Genomic DNA, 11,375 nt, shown 5'->3' with positions numbered 1-11,375 from the left:
ACTGAGTCTACAATTCTTATGTAATTTTGTTGTGATTAATGCCTCCCGGGGATCACTTTGTTTCCAGATTTTTATACTTCACAACAGCAGGCGTCAAGTGCTGTGTGGCAGCTGTAAAAAGTTGTCCCGTACTTCATTTCAGTGTTGTTATATTTTTCAAGTCCTTCGAGATCATTGATGTCAGCACTATTAAGTGTTGAGAATTGAGTACCGCTGAAGCCGGTGCAAGGGGCGTTAGGGATGTTGCACTTATTCTTTATTCCTCATGTACAGACTCAATCAAACCGAGTCTGCAATTCTTATGTAATTTTGTTGTTATTAATGCTTCCCAGGGATCACTCTGTTTCCAGATCTTTATATCGGTTGCTCTAACCAATGTTTGCAAAGCATCTACTCTGTTATACCAATGCTTGTGCATTGTAGCTAATTAAACCAAATTCCACCTTAAAAGCCATTGGTTTGCGCCATTATGGTGGAACATAGACATTGATTTGATTTTTAGCCACATAAACTAATTTCCGCTTAAATTTCTATAAGTTTGTGCCCTTCTTGTGGCAAATAAGCAGTGATTTGCTTTTTAGCCAAATAAACCAATTTCAACTAAAATAGCTATGAATGTGTGTCCTTTTTGCGGCAATAAGCATTGATTGTTTTAAAGCAAAATAAACCAATTTTAACCTAAATAATTATTAGTTTGTGCTATTGCGGCGACAGACATGCAAAGGTTTGGTTATCTCTTTTTTCTGTATCTGAAATACTTATGCCCTTAATGATAGTATGTCCTAATCATCAAAATCGAGGACAACTTTGAACGTTTTTACTATATACTAAAATTTATACAAACCAGATACACTGAGGTAATAAAGAACGATTGAGATGCATTAAGATAACACTAAATGAAACATTTAGATACATTGAAGTAACAAAGTACGATACATTAAGATGCATTGAGATAACAATAAATGATAGAATGAGATACATCGAGGTTACAAAGATTGAAATATATTTAGGTAACAAAGAACGATACATTGAGATACATCGAGGTTACAATAAATGATACATTGATAAACAATGAAAGATTCATAGAGGTAAAAAATGATACATAAATGTAATGATGCATGATACAATGAGGTAAATACATTAAATATATATTTTTCCTGCAGTGTTAGGTAAAGAAACTCACATTAAGATAGGTGGTAGCTTGGACAAAATGGTAGAGATCGACTTTAAACAAATAGAAGAATTCGACGATCAGAATTTATTTTGGACATTCCTTCTACCAAGTAAAAATAACACACGGTATGTGGAGTTTTTGCAAAACGGAAATGCTGGCTTTCTCAATTTATGTGAAGTGGAAATCTATGGCACAAAAGGTAAAAACATTTACAATCCATTGTATTTGTATATTAATTAACAGCATAACCCTCCAATTTGACAAGATATAACATATTTTCTGAACGAAAAACTGCAATTGTTTCTATATAAAAAGAACAACATGGAATTTTGTCGTTTCTTGGTTTCACAAACGAAAACAATTGTGATAAACCTAAAGTGGTTCATGACCCCATCAACTCAATTTGTGAAATTACATTGTTTATTTTCTATATACTGAATGTTATTTAAGATTAAAAAAGAATTACTTAAACAATTAAAGTTTGATCAAAACGAAATTATAAATTAAATCATTTTGTTGATACATTTAATCCATGGATTTGCAACACGTACAGACGAATTATATTAAAAATCACTGGAAATCCAAAACAAAAATCGTAAGTAAGCTTTCTTGTGTTAAAGTATAACAGAAATAATCCATGGTAATGTTTAACATTGTAATGAATTAGTCTTGAACTGGAACATTGTAAGTTATATTTCTTACTTAATTAACCTGTAAGGGAACTCAATTTCCAACACCAAAATCTTCAGAGTCGGTAGGAAATTATAATTAATATGCAAAAATATATGAAAATTAAAGACATTTGTTCAATGCTCATATCATGCACAGTTTTACTCTGATTTTATTGAACATCATAATCTGAGGGTACATGATAAGCTCGCATAATTTGTGTTTGTGTGTGCGTGTGTTTTTCTCATATGTTTATGTAAAAGGGTACACTTGCAGAGTCTGAAACGTTATTGGTGGTCTCATTTTTGGACATATTATTAATTCAGTTTTTTAGAAAATTTATTAAAGAATGGGAAGAACTGTCCTTTTACATTTTATAGTAAGTACAACAGCAAAAAAACTTTCTATATATAATAATGTTTACATTACACTATTTGCTATCTTAAATCTTTCAGAGGCAATTTCTAATATTGCATCTTTCGAGGTATCGGGTTATAAAAGGCTTGTTGACGTAGAATTTTGGCCAGGGAGGTACTGTTACCATACCAGTTATGGCGAGAAACCTTTTTGGCAAGTTGATCTTGGGGATATCTTTATTATATATTTGATACGGATTTACCAATGGGGCACCTTAATCAGTGAGTAAATTTATTTTTATATTTATTTTTTTTTTATTTTTTTTTTTTTTTGAATTGATAAAGTTGTCACGGGTTCGCCATGTAGAATTTGAATATATGTTTGTCATTTGGATTGCAGAATTTCAAAAGAATGGAAACACTTTACTTTCATAAATGGGCAAACTGAGCGCCAGTCTAGTTAATTGACTGTTAATTGAATATAATTGAAAACTCTAAGCTGGTTAAAATTAATTAGTACGTATCTACATACTTAAATTGGTGCTCACAATTAAATTGATACTTACTGATGTCGTCTGAAATTATATTGTTCAAAGTATTCATTTATCTGAAATTGGGTCCCAGTTATTGCACATTGGCATTCAAGCAAGAATTTTCCAGGTGTTGTTAATTTTTAAATGTCCCAAGTAAGGTAACTTCAAACAACTTGCAAAACTTCAAAATATATAAATCCCTGTTCTTTTTTACTGCTGTGTTGCATAGAAAAAATGTCTCCCTGATTTGATGAAGTAATATAGATGCCCTTCAGGTAAAATAACTTGTACTGGACGAAACCGATGAAGGGCCGGAAGACTGCTATGCCTAAAGAAAGTCCAAAACGACAAAATTGTACATGCGGCAGGCTAGGTTTGATTGAGCATGTCCATGAAGGTAGTGATAGGGGCAAATTACCTTCCACGCACCCCCAGCACCTATCACCTTAACCATGAAAACATTTGAAATTGTTAGCTAGTACGAAATAAATTGGCCTTTTATATCCTATATCTATAAAGCAGATAATAAAATGTTTTAGAATTAATTAAACATTATCATTTATTCAAACACGACCCTCATTTTCCCCTATTGAACATAGAAGAAGCGGACGTGTGTGTTATAATGCAATAAAATCACAGTTGACGTTCTAAATTTAGACATATGACGTAATATTTATATATGTGAGGAAACCACTTAAACTGCAACGCGCCGAAAAGTACGGAAACAACCAGGCGCAATTTAGCTTAATATAAGGTACGGCAACATTCATTTGTTGATGTGTTAGAATCGAAATAATTTTTCTAAATCGGTGATTTTATCGCTTGAATACATAACTGTTTGTTGTTCGGATGCGCATCATTATATCATAATATATATATATTACATAATTCCTTGCATCCAAACTCCAAACATTGATTTTATTGAGCAAAAAAATCACTGTTTTTGGATATATTATTTCTAAATTATATCAACATTCATTCTCAGTTACTTACATCTTTATCCACCTCATTTGTATCAAACGAAGTTTTACGAGAATATCCAAGTCATACATTTGTATTGTTTTCGTATTTCGTATCAATATTTGAAAGACATTCAAAATGTGCCCATTGTAGACATATTCATTATAAGTGTTAATTATTTAAGTTTTTATATTACATTGCACACGTAGATTCTGACAAAAGGTCTGACTATGAGCTGGTATTTTGGTATCACCCGTATGAGAAGTTTTTAAAACATCTCAATAGATCTAGTATAGGGGATTGGCAACACAAATTACTCGTTGACAGTGCCCACGTTGACATTGTCGCCAGGTTCATCGAGTTGTATACGTCAGATGATTACGATGCTCTCTTATGTGAAGTTCAACTGTTTGGACTAAAAGGTAGGCGGAGTTATTTTTATCTGATGCTAACTTATGTGAACTTCAACTGTTTGGACTAAAAGGTACGCCGAGTTATTTTTATCTGATTGTTAGTTTTAAATATTTTAAGACTAGTGCACTTTGTAAATGTTTGCATGAGCTTACATTTCTTTAAAAAAAAACCTGATACGTACGGAAAGCAATCGCAACTTCTCGACCTTATCCGTCAATCTTCGGAAGATCGTCGCAGTTTTCCGATTGCATGGAAAGTATTTTACTTAAATTATTCTATAATGATTGCAGTAAGAACATAGTTGAACAAATAAAAACTGAAGTAGTTAAACAACATTGTAAGATAACCTTAAATATGTGCAGTCTGACCGGGACACGAACCAGGGCCCAAGTTCGAGATCGTAGACAAGGCTATAAAATTATTATAAGCAGTTTAATCAATATGATAATTATGTATTTTGGAAAAGAATATATTAGCTTCATATATCTAAGTTTAAAAAATATGATAAAAGTAATATTCGCAATTAACTCGTGATACCATTCCACGGCTCTACCAACTAAGATATCAGACCGCTTACACATAGTTTTCCTTTAAAAGGAACTGTTTCGAACCGTGACGTGCTTCTTTGCTATTTGAATTTATTTTGAAAGGATATGTGGCTCAGTATAAATGGATGTAACCTCAAATAATCTTAACCAAAAGGGGGTGGTTATATGGCAAATACACGTAAATACACAGCCATATAATCAGCATTTGTAACGAGCTGTGATTCTGCACAATTGCGTGTTTGTGTTTTTCCGTTTATTTATATTCGACAACGGTTGCCCATATGGGCGAATCCTCCAGGAGAGTTTTAGTCATTTTATTTTTTGGAGGATAGTGCAATTACAGATACAGAAAGATGCCCAAAATCCAGAAGCTTCTCCTCGTTCTTTAGCGAACCAAGTGTTAAAGCACCCATACACGGGACCTCGATTTAAAGTCTCATCCGAAAGTCTGATTAATAATTTTAGTTTAATTGAACCCACAATGTCGAGATTACAAGTCTTGCGCTCTTACCGATTGAGCTATGCGGGCTGGTTGCACAATTGCTTTATTTTGGAAATTATATATATGCAGACACGGTTTGTACAATTGATTACATGTATATGATTTATTATCCAATGGAAATTGACGTAACAAACATGCAGTGTAACTCAATTTATTTTACGCATGTGATCTTATTTATATGGAATGATGTTTACAAAATTAGGATGTAGATATGTAAATATAATTAATTTGAAAATTCCTGATAAGTTTCATTAATGCACTTGGGTAGGACGTAAAAAGTTTTAAGAACTTTCATCTAAAGTTGAACGAATAAAAATGATTTAACCATTTAAGCGAGTCTGTTTAAAAGTATAATTTTTTTAAGTACGCTGTCCTGTTTTAGTTTATCAATATCATAGCTGTTGTAAATCCTGTGTAAATGCTCATAATATGTGTCCCATGGTTGAACTGTTATGCATCATAAATAAGGGTGAGATGATCAGACTTTCATCTTTTACATAATAATTGATATTACACGATGTTAATGATTATTTGGATTGTCTTATGCTTGTTGGTCGCTAAGATATTGGCAAGTGGTCGGTTGTTTATACGGTCTTTAAAGAATCTTATTCGGCAAAGGCAAACACACTCGCGCGCACACACATATATTTATATTTATCTTTTCATATCTAATGCATTAGGTATCGAATTTTTACTGTTTTATTAATCATTTTCTAGGTTTTGAGAAAAGTCAAAATGTGTTATACATGTATTACAATCGCTTAAGGCGACTTATTGAATATAAATGACCTTAAACAAATGCTGATCTTTGTACGCTTGTACACGTGATTACATTATTGAAACATTATTACCACTAATTTATACAAATTATACATTAACACAGCTGAATGTCCATATAATCCATGTAAGAATGGGGGTCAATGTTCTATTGTAAACAGCGACGATATTTCGGAACACCCAGACTTTTCGTGTCAGTGTACAGAAAGTTCTTCTGGAGATCTTTGCGAGGACTGTAAGTTGAAGATTTTATTGAGTTATCGTTGTTAAAAGAACAAATATAAAATGGACAATTTCGAGATGGACTTTTTCTTTTAATGCCCCCATTATAAGGAGGGGTCATTTAGATTTACCCTTGGCCTTCCGTCCATCCGTCCGTCTGTTCTCTTTTGTGTGACACGTAGCTGATCTAGAGTCATGAAACTTACAGTAATGTTGGTCAGCATGTGTAGTTGTGCATCTGTGTGTTTATGTGTGGATATATATATATCTTAAGTATTTGTAGACTTATTGACCTTAAGTAAATTTGACATTTCAACTTGTATGGCACGTAGCTCAAAAAGCATTTGACCTAGGGTCATGAAAGGCCATTGACTTAGTAAAAAGTGCAATTTTCAATGGTTTTTCGTGCGTAGCTCAAAACGTTTGACCTATAGTTATAAATCTTAACAGGAATTCATGTGTAGTTGTGCACCCGGGTGTTTGCGTGTGGATTTATTCAGTATCTGTAGAATTATTGCTCTTAACTTATAGGAACGTAGCTCGGGATGTGAAGTTGTGCACCTGACGTTTTGCTTGTGGAATTATTTTGTTTGGTCAGAGTTATTGCCCTTGACTTAGTAAAAATTGCAATTTTTATTATTTTCGTTCGTAGGTCAAAATGATTGTTGACATAGAGTAATGAAACCTTACAGGAATATTCGTCAGCATGTGTAGCTGTGCACCTGGGGCTTTGCTTGTGGATTTATTCAGTATTTGTAGAGTAATTGCTTTTCACATCGTAAAAGCCATTCCAAAATGTTGTGTTATGTGTACATTGAGTAAAAATCAACGAACTTTACAGTAATTATGATCAACATCACTGTGAAACTGTTGCATGTGGATTTTGTGTTTCATTGCTTGTTAGATATATTGCCCATGACTTAGAATAAATTATAGACTTGTTAATGCAAATCTCAAAAAAAGTATTTGACCTGTAGTCTTAAAATTATACAATAATGTTGGTCAGCATGTGTAGTTATTCCCCTTGGGGTTGCTTGTTGGTTTAGTCAGTATTTGTAGAGTTTTGGCATTGACTTAGTAATTCAGTTTTTAATGACCTAGAATCAGTAGGCTGACAAATCAGTGGAGTGTGGGGGCACCCGTGTCCTATGGACACATTTGTTTTTCATTCAGGGTTGATAATACTTAAATATTGTTTTATATCGCATTGCACTTTAACAAATACAGTTGCCATAATGACATGGTGATTTTGTACGTAATGGGCTCTGTTCGGTTGTTTGGTAGGTTAAAAGTTAACACTTAAACTAATGCCCTTTTTGTCAATCATTTCTAAATATCAATCTGTAATTTAACAAAGAACAATAGGCAATTTCAAAGGCATTTATTATATATTTAATATGTATGAAATGTCTGATAGTTTGATATCGAGTTGTAATTATTACTTGTAGTACAATGAAATAACGAGTATTTTCTCTTTTTCTTTTTAAAAAAGGCTCACAAAATGTCGCCCTCAAGAAAGATACACTAGCGTCAAGTATAATGTATCCAACTTGGCCGTCCAGCAATGCCGTAGATGATGACATCGGTCAATATGTAGGTAACGGAGCAACTTGTGTGGCAACAAAGCAGGATTTAAACCCATACATTATCATTGATCTTGCAGCAGAGTATATTCTATCATCCGTCAAATTTTACAAACAATTAGATTTCTATGACAATGGTAATGTATAGTTTATACACTATATTGCATATATATTATATAGTAAATAGTTTATATTCATAAAATAATAATCTTATTTTTTAATACATATGTACATAGTTACCGGTTATACTGATGGAGTATGACATACTGGTCTTATTTTCAAACTAAAACAATATGGAGTTAGTAGTTAATTATCAAATTGGTTTTTCAAATTATTTAGAGAATAGAAACACAAAATGTTTTTGCAGGCACTACATACATGTATTTTGATGAGACATTTTTAACAGCTCGTGTGCCTCAAGGCTCGGTTTTAGGGCCTCTCTTATTTCTGCTTGATGTGAATGATATAGTGGATACTCTTAAAATTGTCACACAGTTATTTGCAGACGATAGTTCATTAGCAATAAGTTCGCAAGATAAAACTTATATTCATTCATTCATTCATTCATTCATTCATTCATTCATTCATTTATTCATTCATTCATTTATTCATTCATTCATTTATTTATTTATTCATTCATTCATTCATTCATTCATTCATTCATTCATTTATTTATTTATTTATTTATTTATTTATTTATTCATTCATTCATTCATTTATTAATTAGTTCATTCTTTTTTTCTTTTCATTTCTTTATTACCTTTTCTCAAATCAAGTTTTATCAGTTAATGTTTATAATCAAATTCTATTTTTCTTTAATGATATATTGATTGCTGATATATACATTTTATTGAATTCCAATTACAACAGAATTTATGCACATCTTTTTTATTACCAGTGAGACAATGTGGGATGTCCAACTCTATAATGTTGTTAAAGCTTGTGGCTCGACCTTTCGCTGTTTATGAATATCTATAACATCCATGTTTTCGTTAATGTTGTATCGTTTGTTTGCTTGTGAAACTGTATCTGTATTTGTATAAAATGAAAAAGCATTAATTCTGTAGTTGTTGGCGTACATAATTTTCTTGGTAGCGGCCGTATGGTAAACAAAAAAAAGTCTTTCAAAAAAAAGATACACGGCCGAAGAAAAACTGGTTAAATGCATATGTTAGTTCTTAGTTTTCCGTGCAAAGTCATATAGACATGTTAGCATAGCTAGCATAACAATAACGTAATAATTTCTTGTAGGGTTATTAATCTTAAAAATTGGATCACTTTAAGATTTCTGTGGTTTTAAACAAACATGTTCCCGGTAAGGGAACTCAACATCTACGCAATAGGTAAAACAATAGTTTTTTAATAATACTTGATTAATATGCAAATATATATATAAAAAATAAACATTTTTCATTTGAACATATCAATACTCATATAATATATTAGACACTTATTGAACATCATAAACTAAGAATACCTGATAAGGTCTGATATTATTCTAATTTGTGAAACTCAGATCTTGTGCAAAATAAACTCACTAGGTTCTTACGTAAAAGTGACTGTTCACTAGAAAATGTAATGAGATCTGAATGCAAGAAATATTGTTTAAAATAACTTAAATATATTAAGCAATTTCTACTAGAGATTTAAAGAAATGTCATGTAAAATTATTTTAGATTTATCATTTACATTTTATTTCATAATGGCAAGAACTATCCTTTACATTTGAGCTTGGAACTATCCTTTACATATTATTTAATAATGGCAAGAACTATCCTTTACACATTATCTAATAATGACAATAACTGCCCTATACATTTAAGTTAAGAACTACCATTTACATTTTATCTTAGAAAGATCAGTTAAACCAATGACCAATTAAAGGTCTTCATATATTCAGTTCTTTCCTGTAGATTTTAAAATAAGTCAAACTGAAAACGGACCGGCATTTGGCCGGATGTAACCCACCATAGTCTTAACATAATCGTGATTTTTCGGCACTTTCCGTCATATTTCCGATAAAAAGTTATCGACGAGGTTCCGTATTGGTTTTATATTGCTATGTACCTCAATGAAATCATTTTATTTATTTATTATTTACTTATTTATTTATATATATATTTATTTATTTATTTAATTTATTTTTTTATTTATTTATGTATTTATTTATTTATTTTCATTCAAGATGAAAATGAGTTTGATATTCAGCTTCTACTGATGGGGAAAACATGGACCAGTTATGGGACGTTTGACGAGGCTGCAAAGCTGCTGAAACCTTATGTTAGAACAAGATTAGTTCGACTACAGGTAGCAGAAAACGTACCATTTGCCCTTCGTATATGTGAGATTAAGGTGTTTGCAGTATGTCAGGAAGGTAAATGGTATATGTTTTAGTTTTATTAAAGCAGGGAACATTTATATGCTTTCCATTAAAGGGGCACCACTTTGGATTTTTGTTTTATTTTTCGTTTGACATGACGGGGCTGGAAACATTTTTTTCACAGAGTGATGTTATTTTTAATGTAGGACTAGACCAATATAATCATCTGATATATATTACAATAAAACACTGAAAAGCATGAAATAAAAACGTATCTTACACTATTTGTTGTCTTTAATGATGCAGATTTATAGATGCTTTATAACAATATTTTTAACACCAGAACAAGTCATACACGACCAATCGAAGCCATACATGCAGATGAGGTTTTCCTTGGTGAACAAGTACAATGAAGTCGTGAAAGAAGAGGCGGCATTTATATATTCAATAAAGCAAGAATTGGCCATTGCAACAAACTATTCAGAAGCAAACTTTCAAAACATGAAGGTGCAAAAAGGTACAATTATATATTTACCAAAATATACATGGTCATTTCATACAGTTTAATTATACAAAGAATATTTATGAAATTAGATGCATATTCGCACAATTCAAACATATATACACCAAGATGACACGTGTCACACGGAAACTGCGCACAGTTGGACGCTTCAAGTGAAGGTGGTAGGGAGATAGCGATCCGAGATAAGAACATTAAAATTAATTATTTTATTTTGAATTGTATGTTTAACAGATCCATTACAAGTAGAGTTCGAGCTTCATTCGACAGATTTAAAGAAACTAAGTGAAAAGGTGGAGACTTTAGACATCTTATGTAGTCATGGCATGGACATGATGACTAAAGATGGCAATAACCTGACAATAAAAGCAGGTAGCTTGCAGTATCATGTGATGTACACAGGACATGCAGGTGATTAGTTGCTTGCTTTACATCATTTTGTTCATCGTAAAAAAAATATTTGTATTTTAGGGATATGTTTAGTTCTGCATTAGCCGGTGCTTCGGGAATATTGAAGGTAGTTTAAATCTGACATTATCGTCCATGAACATTCTCTTTCAAGCCTATAAAACATTTTTTAAAAGAATGTATTTAACCTTTTACCTCATATATACGTATTTTGACGGCTTTTCTGCCCTCCCTATTGTTGAGGCCTCAAAATGCTCTATTTAGGCCCCAAACACTGTTTTTTGTTTGAAAAATGCTGTTTAAAAAGTGACCACTTTTTTGGCGCCGCCCCCCCCCATTAAAATGGGACATCAGGGGGTTGCCAGAGGAGGGAAAGTGCCACCTTCTGC

General features: G+C 32.1%; 2 protein-coding genes across 2 annotated transcripts; both read left to right on the top strand.

Annotated features, from left to right (window-relative positions):
• Positions 1-1,168: 1,168 nt before the first annotated feature.
• On the top strand, positions 1,169-2,697 carry LOC132739166 (uncharacterized). Its single transcript, XM_060726818.1, has 2 exons — positions 1,169-1,373; positions 2,299-2,697. Exons 1-2 carry the CDS (start codon positions 1,211-1,213, stop codon positions 2,487-2,489), a joined length of 354 nt encoding a protein of 117 aa, XP_060582801.1. The 5' UTR covers positions 1,169-1,210; the 3' UTR covers positions 2,490-2,697.
• Positions 2,698-5,245: 2,548 nt separating this feature from the next.
• Positions 5,246-10,997, top strand: LOC132739163 (uncharacterized). The gene is made up of 5 exons (XM_060726815.1): positions 5,246-6,168; positions 7,648-7,875; positions 9,924-10,112; positions 10,402-10,575; positions 10,813-10,997. Exons 2-5 carry the CDS (start codon positions 7,695-7,697, stop codon positions 10,995-10,997), a joined length of 729 nt encoding a protein of 242 aa, XP_060582798.1. The 5' UTR covers positions 5,246-6,168; positions 7,648-7,694.
• Positions 10,998-11,375: the final 378 nt, after the last annotated feature.

This window comes from Ruditapes philippinarum, unplaced genomic scaffold (genome assembly GCF_026571515.1).
Source record: "Ruditapes philippinarum isolate M1 unplaced genomic scaffold, ASM2657151v2 ctg542_1_1_1_1, whole genome shotgun sequence".
Classification (NCBI taxonomy): Eukaryota; Metazoa; Mollusca; class Bivalvia; order Venerida; family Veneridae; genus Ruditapes; species Ruditapes philippinarum.
The sequence above is the reverse complement of the archived record's forward strand: the minus strand, read 5'-3'. Positions and strand labels throughout refer to the sequence as shown.